The 18,807-nt window shown below is 43.2% G+C and overlaps 1 protein-coding gene across 1 annotated transcript; it reads right to left on the minus strand.

The window, feature by feature from the left end:
* Positions 1–999: 999 nt before the first annotated feature.
* Positions 1,000–17,752, minus strand: LOC138202641 (leucine-rich repeat neuronal protein 3). Its single transcript, XM_069156856.1, has 2 exons — positions 17,362–17,752; positions 1,000–5,009 (listed from the first exon to the last, which is right to left on the minus strand). Exon 2 carries the CDS (start codon positions 4,555–4,557, stop codon positions 2,428–2,430), a length of 2,130 nt encoding a protein of 709 aa, XP_069012957.1. The 5' UTR covers positions 4,558–5,009; positions 17,362–17,752; the 3' UTR covers positions 1,000–2,427.
* Between the last annotated feature and the right edge of the window lie 1,055 nt (positions 17,753–18,807).

The raw sequence follows: 18,807 nt of genomic DNA on the forward strand, positions 1-18,807 counted from the left end.
GACAGCAGAAGAGATGAGTTTCCGGATAACATTCAGCTTACTCACTCAAGTATGAAATCAAATCACGAGTTGTAAAACAAAAACAAAAAAGAAATATTAAAAATAAACAAAAACAATATGGCTACTATCCATGAGCTGCTTTAATGTCAAAGAACATGTTTGGTCGGTGAACTCATTTAGTGGCTCCTTTGGCTGTCATGTTGTGTTTCTCCAAGAACAGCGGGCAGAGGGAGATGGAAGCTGTAACACCTCTGGGTATGAGAGGTTGGCTGGAGTGGGTGTGTTAGCTGTTTTTTTGTTCTCTCCTGGAGTCTCCCATTTGTATCACAGAGTGACCTTGAACGTACGTTTGCACGTTTTTCTATATGACAACATGGCCATGTGGGTTTTTCAGCTCTGCCAGGCTTGTTTGTGCTGCTGTGTTTGTGCCTCCGTTTGCAAAGAGACAGTGTCAGCCTGACCTGAGCGTTACCTGAGGAGCACGGCACGTCATACTTTAACTCCCTTTGTCTTTGACTGATGGCCGGGCTCTAAAAGCCTCTGTCCATGGTGCTGAAGGCTGGCCTGATGTATGAGTGTTAGCCCCTGTTTGATAAATCCGGCATGTCATTCCGCCTCTGACAACCATTCATCATGCCCGGCTTTCTCATGTGAAATGTTCTGCGTGCTGGATAATTCAGTAAGACAAATAAAATGTGAGTCCTGAAGCTTCGACTCGGCTCTGTCCCCCGTCCTGCCTGACTTTTCTTTTCTGTACTGTACTTTATCTCTGTGTCGTAGGGACGCTGTGTCCCTGTCCTAGCGTGAGCAGCAGCAGCTGTAGCCTTAGCACAGCGACTATATTCAGATCAGCTGAAGGACGAACATGTTCTTAATGAGGCGGCTAATGAGTTCTGTTCTTTTGTTGCTGTTTTTTTTTTTCTTTTCTTCTTCCAAGGGTTAGGACGACCATTCGACCATTCAGCCGAGCCCCTTGACTCCCCCCCCCCCCCCCCCCCCCCCTGCAGTCTGACTCGAAAGAGGTTTTTTTTTGTTCCGTACCACTTGGCCATTATCAATATTTAGTTTTACATTCTTGCAGTTCAAATGTAACACAAAAGTCATGGCATATTTCACTGTCGGTACGCCATGAGTAGATGATGACAAAAAGCACACATGGTAATGTTACTATGACAAATATAAGAAAAAAAGATAAGAGAGAAAGTAGGCAATTGTTTGTAAAAGAAACAATGACATTTATTTTTTTTCTTAGCGCTTTTCTTAATTAGTCTGTTGTGCCCATTGATCACATATAATACAGTTAATATAAAAATGGCTTTTTAACTTTACACCCAAAGCAACAACGAAATGTTTTCTTAAAATATGTATGCTAAAAATACTGAGAAAGTATTTCCACTAAAAGTACTGGAAAATAGCTTGTGATTCTGCAATGATGACATGACCATGTTTTGCTGTGGCTGACGAATTCCCACCATTTCTCTTCTGTTTACCTCATGTAGTTCTTGTTGTAGGCACTTACCAGAACATCCCAAACCACTTCTTGAGGCGGTAACACATCACTCACCTCAGTTTTAATTAACCTGTTCTATTTGTTTTAGTCCAATGTGTCCACATTTTTTCCCAGTCACCGTTGCAATGAGAACTACAAAGCATAAACAGCCATTTGGCAAATATCGTCTCCAGACACCCATTCTGTAGCTGAATTTCATTAAGCTTAATGTGACGCTGTAATCAAAAGTAGTCTGCTCCTTGCCTTAATTTAAAACCCATTTAAACTGTTCACATACAGAGGATTTGTCATTACATCAACATAATAGAATATATAACAATATTTCCATGAAAAATCAAGAATCCATTTTTAAATAGAAAAAGGGGGGTATATTTCATCAAAAGGCTTACACCATAGTCACTGTTATTTGTCTACTCTACTAAATCTCCCTTCCCATAATAGACAGGTGTTATTACTGGATCTCTAACTCGTCTATGGATGTTTGACAAAGCACAGACGGTATTGCTCGGGACCACACGGACAGTTCCACAACTCTGAACACATTTAACAGTCAATTACAAGAGAGTTGACCATCATCATCATCATCATTATCATCATCATCTTTGCTTTCTTTTCTCTGCCTGCATTTCTGTATGAATGGTGCTGAAATATATCGTTTTGCAGTAAATACCACTTACTGTTGATGTTAGCTTGGTTTGATGTAACGGTTACAAAGCCACCATTTCAACTAGGGTTGAAACTGGGATAGCATGTAGTCTATTTTAAACTGCTCCATCTCAGTCCAATAATAGTTTTGCCAGAGTATCTGAGCTGGGGACCAGCAATGCCTTTGAAAACAGTACAACATCGTCCACCCCTGCCCGTGGCCTTGTCCGTTCACTGTAGTTGGTGTGTGGTGCTCTACAAAGTTGCGCTTCTTAAAAGGCATTGTCAGATACATTTATGACTGTGGCTTTTACTTCCACTCCACTTGGCAGTCCCTTACCCGAAACCCACAGCTTTGTGAAGAAAGAAGAGTGCATACCGGTAGCCTCCACTGATGTCAGCGAAGCTTTGGAGTCCCATTTCCTTATATCCCCATAAAGGTGGTGGTTCCTCAGAGACACATAAATAAACAGGCAGGCCACTGAAATCACAGCCAAGAGCACACCAAAGACAGTGATTACTGCTGCATCCCATTTTTCTGTGTCCTTGACTGCCAGCTCTAATCCCTTAGTGGTGACATTGACACATTTGGTGTCGTGGTTGTAGTGGATGCTGCGGATATCCACACACACTTTGTACAGAGTTGCGGGGCTGAGATGGGTGAGGTTGTAGGCCTGGATGTCTGAGGGAACCCTGGTGGTAAACGCTGTGGTGGGATGGTTTGCATCTGATACAGTGTACCATTTAATGTTGGGGGTCAGGGTGCTGGGGCCGGACTTCCAGGACACCAGAATAGAGTTCGTCTCCACTGATTTGACTACAATGTTCAGAGACCCATTTGAAGGTTTGGGAAAATATCCATTCACTTCTACTGAAACGGATTTAAGATCAGCTCCGACCAGATTGTGGGCAACACAGGTGTAAACACCGGCTTCATTTTCTGTTATATCGTAGATGTCAAATGTTCCCTCTGGATGCATGTAGAACTTATCAGACATGGTGTTCGGCAGGACCCTGGTGCCAGACGGGGTGATCCAGTAGATGTCCGGCTCTGGTTCGGCAAAGGCCCGACAATGGAGTGACACGGAGCTCCCATTCTGTGCTTTAATATGCCCTGGCATGCTTTCAGGAGATATTAGCGGCAGACAAATCTCCATCATCTCCCTGAAGTGCACCTGTCGGACATGCTGGCCCTCGTACTCCGGAGGCTCTACACAGTACAGTGAATCGGGCTCCATGAAGCGAATGTTGGTCTTGTTCATGTTCATCCAGCGGACTACACAGTCACAGCGGATAGGGTTGCTGTGCATGCTGACCTCTCTGAGGTTAGGGAGAGATTCGACAGTAATCCTGTGGAGGGCACTGAGAGCATTACCGTTTAACATGAGGGTTTCCAGTCGCGGCAGTTTGTAGAAAGCATTAGGATGTATGTAGGATAGTTTAGGATTGTTAGTGGCTTCTATTTTTGTCAGTTCAGGGAGGTTATTGAGGGCAAAGCTGTCAATGGAAACTAGCTCTGGCATGCTATTAATCCCCAATTCTTTAAGATGGAGCATATCCACAAAGTCCCCTCTCTGTATCCTCGCAATGGGGTTTTTATTTAGATCCAAAAACTTAAGATTTTTTACATTTCTCAGGGCAGAATGAGGCACCTCAGGGAAAATATTATCATAGAAAGAGATACTCTCCAAGTTATCAAGCCCAGCCAGTGCATCGTCAGGAAGCTGCGACACGTTCATTCTAGTGAGAACAAGACTGCGGAGGTTACTGAGAGGTTTGAAGTTCATATCATCAATAGAAAGAACTGGATTTTCACCAATCATTAGGATCTCTAGATTTGGCATGGGTTCAAACCACTCCCTTTTAATAACCTTCAGCTTGTTAGAATTGAGGTGAAGTCGCACAAGGTTGGTGAGACCTTGGAAAGCCATCGGGGATATGGACGAGATGATGTTGTGATTCATGTAGAGCTCCTGAAGGTTTGTCACTTCTGACAGACATCGCTCGGGTAGCTCTCGTATCCAGTTCTCCTCCATATGAAGGGACAGGAGCTGAGGAAGATTTCCCAGATGGATGTCGCTGATTGAGGAAAAGTTGTTTTGCGATAAATCAATCTCTGTGATGTTAGCCAGATAATCCAAAGGTTTGTCAATCTTGGCAACATTGTTTGTTTGCAGTAATAGTACTTGTGTGCCCATTGGCAATTTTTCTGGTAGGCTAAAGAGTCCCAAGTCATTGCAGTCTACTGTCTGCGCCTCCATGTACACTGAACTGGGAGAAAACCAGGGTCTAATCTCGCATACACAGAGCTTTGGGCAGTCAGGCCTCACCTCGGTGGCCACAACAAAAGAGGCCATGGCCAAGCCAATAAAGAGCCGATCCACAAATGACACGTCCTTCATATTGGACTGATTCCGTCCAGTAAGAAATTGGTCCTTGTAGATAAAGTGGTCTGAGCTGTGAACTTCACAAATAATGAATCATTTGCTGCAGCTGCTGAGGCGATTGACTGACCGCCCCTTCCACCACCGCCGCCCCTGCCACCACCACCACCACAGGGCTCCCTGTTTTTGTTTTGTCTTGCTGTGTAGACACCCTTGAATATAATGACCAATCACTCACTGTCGCCTGCTGGTGTCGGGGTTTCGGGCCAAGGTTGCAATCCGGCAGAACCAAAAAAGTGGGAGGGGGGAAGGGGGGGGGAGAGAAAGGATGGACCAATATCAAACCTCAAAGGACTTCTATTAAGCACGTTTATAGGTATCCATGGAAAGTCTGCTCTTTCTTTAAAGACGAATGTCCTCATTGATTGTCTTCACTAGCTTCCAGAATCCACAGCCCAGTCCATTCCTACCTGTGTAGACAGAGGAGAGCAGTATTACACCATAATAAAGGTGGTCAAGAAATGTCATAAGAGGAGGATTTGGGCATATTGACATTTGTTATAGGCACACTGATGCGTGTTGACATTTATACATGCTCCCTTCAAGACAAAGAACAATGGATGTATATCTGGTTGACCTTCTAGACTTCATTCTGGGGATGTACCATGTTCCCCTGCAATATACCATTCAGTCCCAATGTTAGCAGTGTGAACTATTAATAATTAAAGAGAAGGCTTTATTAAGATTATTAAATGGCAGACATCCTAGGGCTTAAACATTAGGCTTAAGGCCAAGCTGCTTTAAGACACTAGAATATGTTAGTCACTATAGCAACAAGTAAATGGGCAGCAAATAACACAACATCGTGAGACAGTTAGGTCATACATGCAAACTAAGCAATTGACCTAGATTCAGTTTTCACTTGTTTGTTGGGAGATGCAGCAACTGACAGCCATGAAAATAAAAAAAAATGCGCTGATGTAATTAATCTTTTGGTTATCTACAAATCTGTATGCTAGTAGGGTTTAGCATTTTTGGAAAATGCAGGTCATGCAGTGCAACACGTTACTATCAGGTGAAACACAGATATGCAGAAGCCTAGAGGGAAGAAAGTACATTATTATTATTTTGTGGTCTTTGACACAGATGTTTACATATAGCCAAAACCCAAAGAACCATCAATTTAATGTACATTTTATTTTCTAAAACAACATTTAAAATGACACCTTTGTTATATTAAAAATGCACTCCTCCCCATCCTTTCACTATTTTTTGAGACACTTAAGCATTTACTCTGTAACTCATCATTTTGTGTCATCACTCAAACAACAGTAATTGTAGTAAAAATGAATAGCTCTTTTCGCAAAAAGTAATGTATATGCCACTGCCTTTTGTATTGTATTTGTGGAAATGTTGAGGGCATTATTTTGTGTATAAATTTCCCTTTTAGACACTCAAATTTAAATGACAATGGGTAAAATATTGTAAACTAGGATTTAAAGCAGTGAGTGAATTGAGTGAAAGCTCAAGATACGCGGGTTTTTTTTTTGTGCACATTTTATTAGATATTAAAGAGACCCTCCTGTAAAAACACAACAAACTCTCAAAAACACAGATTCAGACAGCGAGGGGTGGGGCTTTCTATGTCATCAAGCTGCTGACCAGTAGTAGGGAGGTGGGTGAAAATAGGGGCAGGGACTGTTTGCATTTTCATAGATCTGCGCTTAAATGACGGCAAAGGTTTCGAGTTGCATTTCAGCCATTTGAAGGTCCTGTGGGATTTTATTTCTTGGAACCAAAAAAAAAAAAAATCAAAATATGTTGTTTTGGCAAACAGAGATTAGTTTTTAGAGGTTTAATGGATGCCAAAAGAGAGACTTCAAACCATTTGGTTTTGGTATATACAGAACAAAACTTTAGTACTTTTGGTCAATAATGTGACAATCTTTGAAGAGCCACATTGTCTATAATGGTATCAGTGCATTTCTGGTTTTAGGCATTTTAGGCATATTTTGGATTCTTCACCATTATTAGCCCAGTTATTAGATAAAGTGCATCTAAAAGCTCTAATAAACATAAGGCATACAAATCAAGCAGTAATCGTATTTTGTCTTTTGATGGTCATTCATGTAGTGTAATGGAGGTGATACAGTTCTTTCGCTCCTTACAGTAACAAATATTTGTTTAATTATCCTTAAATAAGTTCACACAAGCATGAAATGATATCGTATATAGGAGGTAGTCATACATGGTACTTTGCAAATATAACGACAATGCATCTTCTTGCATACGAGTCAGATGTGTCTTTTGTTTATACAGTGTCTCATGTACCGTCATGTTATTAGTGTCTTCACTGTATCTCGCTACGGCTGAAGTTGAACTGTACCATGTAATTTGCTGTATGTGACTGCCTCTTACTGAACAGATGGGTTCGATGGTGCTTGTGGTATTTTGAGCCTAAAAGAGCAGGCAGCACATCACGGAGAGAGTCAAAGGAGACAGGGGATGAAATGGAAAGAATCAAGAGAAGAAGTGTGACGGCAGCTGGAAAGAACAAGAAAAGAGAGAAATGATTTCATTTCATCACCCTCGCTGTTTCCACCTCAGCGGCTACAGGGGAGATGTGGGGGGGAAAAATAAATAAATAAAGGAATGAGAACTTCTGAAGGCAGCAGAAACGCTGCAGTTTGCCCCGCTGGCGAAGCCAAGCCAAGGGTCCATTCCTCAACCTCTGCTCCAGCGTAGTCTGGTTAGAGGGGGGAGGCGGGCATGGAGCTAGTGAGTGTAGAGAGGGAGAGGAGAGGGGTGGTGGTGAGGGTATTATTTTTCAAAAGCACCTGGCACTTTAATAAGCTGCTGCACCCAGAGCATTCTGATAAACAGGCTTTAGCCTCTCTCCCTCGGCACTGGCTCTTCATTGCGGGTTACGCAGTTGATCCGTACCCTGGAAGCACAGGACAGACTCTGTAATTCAGCCTACAGCGTTTGGGTCTCACCTAAGCTCACTCTGGCTTCTCTCCTTCGTAATCACAATTACCAGCAGTGTAATGTGGTCAGGTTAACTGTTATTGCTCAGCTTTATTGTACATTCACCGCAGGTGGCTCAAACGAGGCCTGATGTTATTTGTTTAACCAATGCTGTTAATTGTTTCCGTGGCGTCATTTTTGGACCGATTGATTTTGTTGATCAATATTTCCCGTCGGAGACAGGAGCGCTCAAAACTACACGTTTCTGAACGGGCGGTGTTGGTGTGGAGTAAGACCGGCCCTTTTTTCCACAACACATTAAATCGAGTATTGCTCCATCGGATTTGGCGAGGCTTGAGGATGGATGTGAAGAAGGGAAGGGAAGAAGGAAGAAATAGGGACAGATTGGGAAAGAGATTTCATTTGGTTTGGCTAATGTTAATGTGTGCCTGTCCACATTGGTGAAAATCAAGGATAGGATTAGGAAGGCTTTGCAGGACAATTTGCAAGATGCGACGGCCAGCAAGCGCAACATATTTCCCTGCTAATTAATGAGGATAAAAGTCTGCTAATGATAATCCAACATGTGGTTTAGATTTTAGATATGGTTAAGGCAATAGTGTGTGTCTTACTCCCAAGGTGGACCACCTTTTCATTATGCCATATTGCAGTTACTGCTTATGTTTTGAACGCTGCAATTGGCAAGGCAGAAAACCCTCATTATTGTGCACATTGTTTTGTTGAAATAAATACAACTACAGCTAATTCTGTATAAATGAGGTCAAATTTACAGCTTCCTGGATGCCATCTGAGGTTCCAGTGAAGGGCTGTTCAAGGAAAACACTGGGAGAGAGGAGGCTGATTCAATCGGAGGTGACATCTTGTGTGACAATGTGTCTGATGTGGCAAATGTACTGAGTCTTCAGGCACACTTCCCGCCCGAGCAGAATAGTGTTGAGTCAATGACTTGGTTACATAACAAAACCGTTTAGAATGAAAAGACAATTGAGGCAAGACGGCTGCATAGCGTACAACTTAGAACATGTTCATACAACGCATGCTTTCAGATTAGATGACAGGAAATGACAAGTGGAGCGTGCTCAGAGCTCAGTATACCTCAGAACTCAAGATAAAACAAGAGCAAAATTGAAAAGCTTTTTAACAAGCTTGTTTGGCTGTTTGTTCGGGATATTTTACATAAGCTTCAGCTTGAAATACGGTGGTATACTTCCACAACAAACTACATTATTTTAAGTAAGCCATCCTAATCATCTGCAGGCGGTTGAACACCTAAATTGGTATTGTACGACTGCATTATGTGGAGCCCAGTTAAGGGGCAGTCTATATTCGACAGGCCTGCCATCGTGTCTGCTGTGACTACGGAGTCCACTTGTGCTAACCTATTAGTAAAGGTCCAGTCAAGTTACCCAGCCGCAGCCCTCCGCACACACACGCACACACACACACACACACACACACACACACACACACACACACACACACACACAGCCACTATGTAGAGCTAATTTCCCACAATCCGCTGCTCAGTTGCTGGTAATTGAGGCGGAGCGAGAGAGGAGGGAGAATACAGAGAAGAAATCTGGAGGACAAAATGACTCGCCAGAGGAGGAACTTGTCTTCGTATCAGTGGCGGTGTATTAACCTCGAGTGACCCTTAAACCGCTGTCACTGCAGGAAATCTTAGCATGACCGTAAAGCAGAAGATCTACACAAAAACGACTCACAGATTACGAGAAAACCGGCAGGGAAAAATGTCACGTGTTTGGCATTAAGTGGCGATGTAACTGCCAGACAAAGAGAAATGTGGCTAATATGGCTGGGGTAAATTGAATTCAAAGATGGATGTTTGTAATCTGTGCGTGGAAAGGCTTTAGGAAATCCTGAGTAGAGAGATACATGGCCAGCACCAGGTAATATAAAGCAGAAATGGGATCTTCTGTAACTTAATGTCCACCTGCACGAACACATTAAGACTAAACTTTGACGTGTCCAGGGAGCCTTTTGTAGGTCAGGCTGAGGTGTTCACTCATGGTGCTAACATGAGTTCCCAGGTGTCAGAGGAAGGGGGCGGCAATCATTCAAGCCATGGTCTCCGAAGCAGCTCCATTACAGCGGGAGGCTGACAGTCTTGCCGATGGGCTTTCCACTTTGGCCAGTGTTAATCCTGGCTGTGAACATTACAGCGAACACTCTCCTCGTCTCTGGCTTGTTTTAGGACCGCCTTAACCTTCCTTAACTGTGTGAACTACAACTTGGTTTGTTGCAATGAAAAAAAGCCAAGTTGCCTATTGACATGTTCAACAGACTCTGAGAAACATTAACATTCATTTGGAGCTTCAATCCACCTGAGGAATGGATGTCCAATATTCACTCTCCGTTTAGCTCATTTGCCTTCTGCCAACAGACAACTCCAGAGAAAAATATCTGACTCTTGAGAAGGTAAATGCCCCCAGAATATCCACCAGGTAGATGCAAACTTTGTCTCCCTGCTGTTTTATTCTGGACAGATAGCTTCAAGCTGCCGGCTGCAGCTGAATATTACGCTATGAACTGAAAGATGCTACGTACAAAGCTCCATCAAGCTGAGGACAGCTGCAGAGTCGGGTGTTTAACATCCGTGGGTTTGTCACTACATAAGACTTTTTGATCCCCACGTTGTCTTAAACGAATACAAATACACCGACACAAAATTCAGCGCAAAGTTTCTAGAAAGACACCGCGGCAAAGATGAGTGATAGAAATACATGTATATATATGTGCATATGTATATATGTTTGGTTCGTGTATTAATTTGAGGAACGTCAGATTAAGATCGTCCTCCTCCAAAAGAAACAAACCCTCAGGGTTTTTGCGACTCACAGTTCCATGTTAAAGTAAAGTGGGCTCCGGCAGTCTTATAAATAATCACAATCTGATGTACTGGAGAAGTGACGCAGTTCACGTGACGTCTAATGTGAGTTTTGTCCCGTGTTAGGAGGCAGCTAGGTGGACGGTTCGGTGTATCAGCGGACGTGGGTGCAGGAGACCACATGTTCTCTTACCGTTACTAACACGAGGCTGGACATTTATTTATTTATTTATTTTTTTTACAATAGTGTTTACCGTCGCCGTGACGACGAAGGTTCCCTAACTTTTAAGGAAGTAGTAACTTCAACACACAAACTGGTTCAAATCATTATTTTAACCCAAACCATTCCCTTTCCTTAAACCCAACCCAGAGGGGTTTTTTTGTGCCTGAACTTTGACCTGATATTACCAGACCCAAATCCACTGCACTAACTATTTGGATCTGACGTCCACACTTCAGCATTACTGAGTGAGCCCTAATGTGAGCAGGTTTTCCAGACCACGATCATTGTGAAGCCTGAAGCTTTGAGCAAGGCATCCGGAGCCAGGCTAGTTAAAACTAAATAGGGGTACTAATTTTGGGAACACTCCTGTGGATCGTATTGCTTTTATATTGTGCAGGGTAGATCCATTATTTTCCACAGCAGCCAGGCATTCAACTTTTTTTGCTAAATATTTCAACGTTTTGCTCCTCAGCTTTGTTTTTGCACAAAGTGGAAATTCACACAAAAACAGGCAGATGGAATTAAACTTGTCATATTTTCATTTTTGGACAAAAACAGGCCTTTTAAAAACGTTTTCGTAGCAGCGTCGTTGCATCATCATTAAGAGTGGGAAGCTACTATATTTATTGACATACTCCAGTAGCTGTTCAGAAATGACTGTGTCATTGCATCATCAGTATAAACTGCCTTTAGTCCTTGTTAGTCACAGATTTCCTTCTTAATAAGAATGACATTTGACATGACTGAGAAGCCTGGAATCCCCCCCCCCCCCTCATTAAAATGTGCCACATCTCGGCTGCCATATTGTTGTAAAGTGCAGAACTTTTTTCTTTTTTTTTCTGTAATATGAATTTGGTTGTGTAATATAAATTTTACTTTGTACATTTTATATGGCTTGAAGATCATTTGCTCTCATCTGATATTGGCACCAGACTAATTGGGATGAGGCTACATTTAAAGAGGTTCACCCGCTGTCAAGGTGAAAAGCTTTTCCATTCACATCTTGGCAACACCTCGCTTATACTTTCCCACCGGGCCACCTCCATTATACTAACACTGTGGCTGTTCCGGACAGTAATGGCACAAATACCGTTTGATTAGAGACCAGTGAGATATGACCACTTTAAATTAATGAGTGTGCACAGTCGGGGCAGAAAGCGTTGGTCCGGGTGGCTCTGCAGTGCTAATTCAGGAAAGCCTGACTCAAGTTGTCTGGGCGGCCAAACAGCCGGGCAGAGCTGTTTGTTTTATGCTGTTTATTGAAATGAGTTATAACCCATCCTCCCCCCCTTCCCTCCTCCTCCCCTCGCGTCACCTCACAGGGCTCGGATGGGGTTTAGCGAAGCGGGGACGTGGAGGTGATTGCTTTGTCACAGGTTGGTCGCTTATCAGTGCCCTTTTGTGGACCAGGTGACCTCCAGTTCAAGTAAAAATCAGTTATTGGACAAAACGCAAGTTGGGTGAGCACAAAGGAGCAAATTTGTGAGATCGGGATGTGGGTTTTTGTGGGGAGCATATTGGCCCTGAGGGAGATGATTATGAGACCTGCACGGTTTAAGCGGTAACAAGGCAGTATTGCATCTGCTGAGAGGTAGATATTACACTCACTGTGGTAAAACTGGGCGGAAGACATAAAGGTCAGGCGTAAGTGGAAAGTAGGGCGCAGCCGAATTGCCTCCTCTTTCAGGAGAATAGCCGGTGTATTGTAGAAATGGTTCACTGGGAATTTTGATCCACTGGTAATAAGCCTTGCAGGCCTTCCTTCAAGTCGCCCCCTGCTCGCTCGGGCGCTTTCATTTTTTTTCTGCCCCGCTTGTTCTCTCATTGGATTTTTTTTTTCCATGATAATCCAATACCCACATCTCTCTTTATGAACCGTTTCATCCCACTTTCTCACATTTTGTCTCGGCTCTTCAAACCCTTATGACGAACAATTCTCCCTATTTTCCCGACAAGCAACTGGACGATAGAGAATTTCATTTTGTCTCCCTGCATATTCAGGTCTTGATTTGTGCGACTGTCCCGTTTCTTGTTTGCCGTCGGAATAATTGCCTTCCCGGTATTTTTCTCTGCTGCCGTGCCACCTCTGATATATCCGCATACATGTCTGACTGTCTGTCTTTGTATATCTTTTAAACGGTAATTACAAATGTCCATGCTACTCAGTGACCGGTAACCTCTAATGTCCACTGCTTTGTCCATTTTTATTTACAGTAGAAGTAAATATATTGTCCGTGTGTTAAGATGGCTGGTCATGGTTTTATGTGCAAACCATAATGTCACTTATCGATTCACAATATTTAGATTTTGTCATATTACCTTAGTCAGTTTGCATTAATACAAAGTTACAGGTGACTGATATAAACAAAATCATGTATCTCCCATTTTTGTCATTTTCATTTTCCAGATAAACTTCAGTATTAAGGTTGAAAAAATTCCACTGTTTCTTAAAAACAGTGGGTTTTTTTTGTCCTCATTAAAAGATGTGCAGATACATGGCTTTTCAGTATTATAAAAGATGAGATTGTTTCTATCCATCCTAATATTCGTCTCACTGTTAACCTTTTTTTTTTTTTTATGCTCGGGTGTCCCTTTTCGGGGATAAGTATTGCTTATGATATAAAAAGCAAAAACACTTGTGGTAGACGCCTGGACCCTCGGTGAACATACAGCACAGCCGTGATGTAACCGAGCCAAGGCTGATATATATTCTGGGTAAGCCCCATATTGGGTGGAGGCCTCCGGAAGGCTTTACTGTCCCTCCCTCTACCCTCCACCTCATTGATTTACCATTATACTTTCTCCAAGGTAAGGAAGAGTCCATTAAAGGGAACCTTCAATGTGTGTATGCATAATGAAGCGTCCTGTATGTATGTATGTGTATGTGTGTGTGCGTGTGCGTTTCCATGTGGGGGCAGGTGGAAACCTTTCCCATTACATCTGCACTCGTATGGCCATGAATCAGTGGCAAGTCGACTGTTAATGTAAAATCAATGTTCCAAATTAACCACAGGAGCCCCGTCTCTGGTTTTTCAGCTCTTTTCTGGAGAAGACATGCCCTTGGGCTGAGTGAGCGAGAACACACATGCTGCACGTATCGAACGCACACCTCGTGCGCACACACACACACATCAGACACATACGGACGGCGGACAGGAACACATGCAAATACACCAAAAAGATCCGTGCATTTGCAGACACGAGCATCCACGCGTAATTTAGCTGCCAGTGTCCTCACAGAGAACATAAAAAAAAAATAATAATAATAACACGCGCCCGCTCATTCGCATAATGCATGCATAACGCACCACACAGTGAAAGAGCACAGTTAGGTCCCCTTGTCTAATTCGCATAGTGCTTGCATCTATTAAAATTAAACCAAGGTATCCAGCTTAAGGCTGCCGCTGATAAGGTCAAAGGCGTATCGAACATTCCAACACTCATTTTTCCCGCAACATAATCGCACTCACTCTTGACAAAAATCTGCATAATGTTCCATGTATAGCTGCTAGCTAGAATGAAAGAGGGAGGTGTGAGAATGGGAGGGAGAGGGACAGGCAGGAGGGGGGGGGGGGGGGGGGGGGAATGGAGCCAGCGGCATATCCCTCAAAGTCAGAGCCAAATTGAATCTGCAGGTGCAAATGTGGCGTGTGTGCTGCCTCGAAGATGCGCAGCTATCTATATTTATATGACTAATATATGGTTGGTCAAGGGGCCAAGAAGCCTGCGGGGAATAAGTCCCCACGACAGACGGAATCAATCATTATATACCACTGAAACGCATTTATCGCTGGCTCCGACCTCTTTATTATGATTTCATGGGGTTTGATATAGGCTCTGTGTTTTCATTCGCCGCTGCTCCTCCTCAACTAAAACCGATGAAAGATACGGCGCTTTCAAATGCCACCGTGGCTTTGGGTCTGCTCAGCAGTGCTCTGGCCAGCTGATTTGAAAACCGTAACCACTTAGCAAATGGGCTTTTAGGTGCATATTTCGGCCCGCGTGTGTGTGTGTGTGTGTGTGTGTGTGTGTGTGTGCATGCGACGATGCGTTATCCCGTGCGTGCAGCTTCATCACTACACGAAAACTGTGTTGGGCCTCGTGATACAGCATCACCAAACCCTTTCATGCGAGCACTGAGGGCCTATATGTACGAGTCTCAATGCAGGACAGATGGACGGCACAGCAGTGGCCCTTTTTAGATGTCCTCCTTCCTCTCTGCTCCTCTTTGAAACTGCAATATCGGCATGTGTTTCTATCATGTCCAGCTCTGATAGGAATCTGCAGAATGGCAGACTAATTAGCTGTTAATAGCTTTGATATTGGTGGGAGCATCGGCATCAGTCTATCGAACATTTAGCTATTGGGTTTTTTTTTTGGTTTTTTTTGTACACCGACCATTTTGCGTCTCACTCCACAAGTGTGTGCAAGCTAAATACCTAAAATACAAAAGTAAATGTCACTGGATACAAAGGAAGTGTCACATCCCATTCTGACCTTCAGAGAACACCAAAATGTCATGGATGTCGCCATCAAACCACGTTTTGATCCTCAGCCTGCTTTTCTTTTTTTCTTTTTTGTGGGTATTCTCTCTTTCTTCTTCTGCCTCTTTTTTTTTATATAATCTGATTCTGACACAGTCCATTCACCACATCCAAAACAAACATGTACATCACTCCGTTCTCCCCCTTGTTCTTTTTGCCCTCTGTCTCTGCTTATTCCATTTTAATGGGTGCCTGTGTTTGTTTGGGAACAGGATGCTATCAGAGAGCCTCTGCTTGGCTGCACAAGCTGATCCCCTGCAGCCGTCTTGTGAATATGTTTACATGCATTTCACTCAGGAGCTCCGATAGATCCTTGGGCCTCTCGTTACCACCATTACGAGGAAGGGAAAAAAAAAAAAAAAATCTTGTGATTAATTGGATTTTGATGGCACTATAGGTTTCCTGAACCTCCACTCGGAGCCAAGAGTAGCATTTGGCACCCACACATCCTCTCAACCTGCTCCCCTTTGCCTATGGAGAAATTAATATGGAACACCCACACTTTGCTGCCTATCATGCTCTCAAAGCCTCCACAAGGCCACTACAGGCACAATACCTTTTCCAACCCCGCCTCTGCTTCTCACCGTTTTCAAACGCGGATCAATAGGCAATTCGCAAAGCCACTCACTTTAAGCGTATGACTTGCTGTGGACATGTAATATTGATTTGTTTTGAACAAATGCGCCCAAATTAATGAAGAAAGACATTGCTGCTTTGTTTTATTGTTTTGATCAACTGTGGGGAGAAACTGGAATGTTATGAACACCAGTGTGTACTTGATTTCTGAGCCTTCCTGAGCGTTTGAGACTACATTTTGCATGGCAACACTGGTGCCGGTTGAACATTATAATATAAGCCGCAAATGGCTCTGCCTTGACCGGCAGGTAGTCCAATAATTCAAAGTGGGAGCAACACATGTGTGGGCTGAGGTTTTCTCAGTATGGCTGGTGTCTGATGTGAGGGCACGGTGGCTCTCGCGGCATTTGAATGTGCGTTTTGTATGGAGCAGCTGCTTCGGGGTGACTCATTCGTACTGTAGAAGCCAAAATCTATTGTATCCATCACCGGGAACAAGCAAGCTCACACACACACACACACACACACACACACACACACACACAAACACATGCACACACGGAAGATTACAGCCAACCGGATCCGGTAGCCCCTGTGGTGAAAATCACATTTGTCATTACCGGACTTTATCTGCGTATTGAAATATTCATGCGGAATACATCTGCTGCATGACAGAGATTTTGGACAGAGGGTGGGAGGCATAAAAATTTGAGTGGGTGAGTGAGAGGAAGGGTAGAGAGACGCCCCAATGCAGTTAAGGGATTAGTAAATGCCATCCGTCTCCCTCTCTCTCCTTCTCCGGATGCCTGGATGTGTGGGTGTGCAGGCACAAGCAGGTGAAGTGATGACGGTGAATGTGCTCGAAGATGCTCTTAGCTGCTGTGTTAATTACGCAAAAGCCCGGTATGCAATGTGTCGATAAGGCGGTGGAGGCAAAAAAAAAAAAAAAAAAAAAAAAACATCGCTTCTGTCCAGTATTAAGGGAGAGTGTGATGTCGTTAAGTGTTTGCGGGGCGAAAACAAAAGCCACAGGACGTGTAATGTACTTTCGTGACATGTGTGTGTGTGCCGACTTTTCTGTTTGCAACAGGAAGGTTTAACCGAGAGGGGTGAGGAGGAGAGGGCGGGGGGGGTGGCCACCATTCTGTGGATTTCTTCGAGACGTGTCTGGTGTGCGCTCACTAAGCAGGAACCCGAGGACATTACATTGCCACTCCATCATCACACACACACACACACACACACACACACACACACACACACACACACGTCCGTCCGTTTTGCATGTCTCTAATGAATTCCCCTCGTTAGCCAACACAGTTCAAATCTGGACTGGTTAAGGCACATCCTGCATAGTTGCGCAAAAGCGCGTCTCCACGTCAAGTGAAGGTTCGAGGCCAGTCATCAGGCTCATTATCCCGCTATTTTTGCCTTTTAGTTCTGCACTCGCCCATGAGAGATTGCTATTTAGGAAGCGACCCGATACGTTACTTAAATCAAAGGACCGTATGTTTGGTAAAACATCCCCTGTTCTCTGAATTTAGGCTTTTTCATTAACTTGGAAAATGCGTTGCGCAGACACAATCGTGCGATGTGGATGAAATGACAGATAAATATAACAGGAGCGAACAGAGTAAACTTACCCGATTTATTCATCATAGAATACGAAGCAGAATGTGTTTTCTATATTCCCATCAAGTGCGCCGCTCCAGTGACGAGAGAGAGCCCCAGCGCGCAACATAAAGCCAGTCAACAATGTGTGGTCTTCTTGTTTTCACGCAGTTGATGAGAAATCAGTTCTAGGCTCTCCTCCACGGGAAAAAAAAAACGAAAAAAAAAAAAAAAAAACACACACACACGGGCTTCTGCATGAGGGCAAAGCAAAACCGCGAAGTCCAAAAGCAGGTTGGCGAGAGTGTAAAGAAAGACTCATGTGTTCCCTGTGCCCTTCCCTTCCCGTCTTCACAGCGGCTGTTAAGGGCGCATCTCTCCCCTCGATCAACTGTCAGGCGGACCACATAGATGCGCCGCCGTCTCCTCAGCAGTCAGTCATTAATATTAGAACAAACCCCGACTCTCCAGAGAACAGCCAATAGCGTCAGAGAAGCAGGCGAGGTGCTCGCAGCATCCCTATTCTGGTTGGCTGAATGGAGCCGTCAGTCATCTCCCTGAAGCCTGTTCTCATCTATGTCTTGTTCTGTTGGAGGTGAAGCACGCTGCAAGAAATATCCACATTAACAATTCAATCTGGCCAGACGCGAGTCCTAAAATGGTGTTTAAAATCAAATAAAACACGTGTGAATATATATATTAGGATTAAATTAAAATGCCTAGAGTATTTCCACGTTATACACATTGTAGGAAGTGAAGTATTTAAAAAGAAATAAAGGCTCCATGAATATCAATTTTTTTTTTTTTAGTACAAGACAAGTTTATCTTGGCTGTAAAGATTTTTCTTTTTTTGCAGGTAACCCTTTGCAGATTTTCCGTTTTGACACTGACCACTGTTTGACTTGTTTGACCATTTGGCTCCAGAAAGAAAATCAAGCATGTTTGATATGATTGATCGGAGTTAAACAGGGGTAAACCAACTGTTTCACTGCAATGGGAAGTCATCCTCAATGGCCAATTGTAAGCATATGACCTAATTTTGTGAAATTCCAGTCACTGTCCTGTTGTGGCTGTTAGTAAACATGGCACCAGTACATCTTCAAGGATGTCTTATTAGAGTCCTAATTAATGTGTGAACCTGTAATCCAGTCAGACATACTCTGACAGTGTAAACAGAGAATTGTAGTGCAGTTGAGGTACAAAGTGGCAGGAAAGAGAAATACTCAAGTAGCTAAATTCAAAGAAGCAATAATTACTAGACATTCGACTTTCTGAATTAGAAAAATGTAACGTTCATACGGGTTTTAAAAACACATTTAAAACGGGCAATATGTAAGATTTAAGTCCCATTTTGTAATACCATTTTGTATTATTTTGTTTGTATGCTGTCAGTTTGTAGCTTTCTATATATATATATGATTATATAAGTAATCATATATATTATATGATGATTATAAAAGTTTGATTTTGAAGACTCA

Source organism: Embiotoca jacksoni, unplaced genomic scaffold (assembly GCF_022577435.1).
Source record: "Embiotoca jacksoni isolate LCO1_2020_lvr unplaced genomic scaffold, fEmbJac1.0.p SCAF_21, whole genome shotgun sequence".
In the NCBI taxonomy this organism is placed as follows: Eukaryota; Metazoa; Chordata; class Actinopteri; family Embiotocidae; genus Embiotoca; species Embiotoca jacksoni.

Excerpts from the sequence above, each read along its gene's own strand:
- LOC138202641 (XM_069156856.1), bottom strand. The coding sequence starts at position 4,557 with ATGAAGGACGTGTCATTTGTGGATCGGCTCTTTATTGGCTTGGCCATG.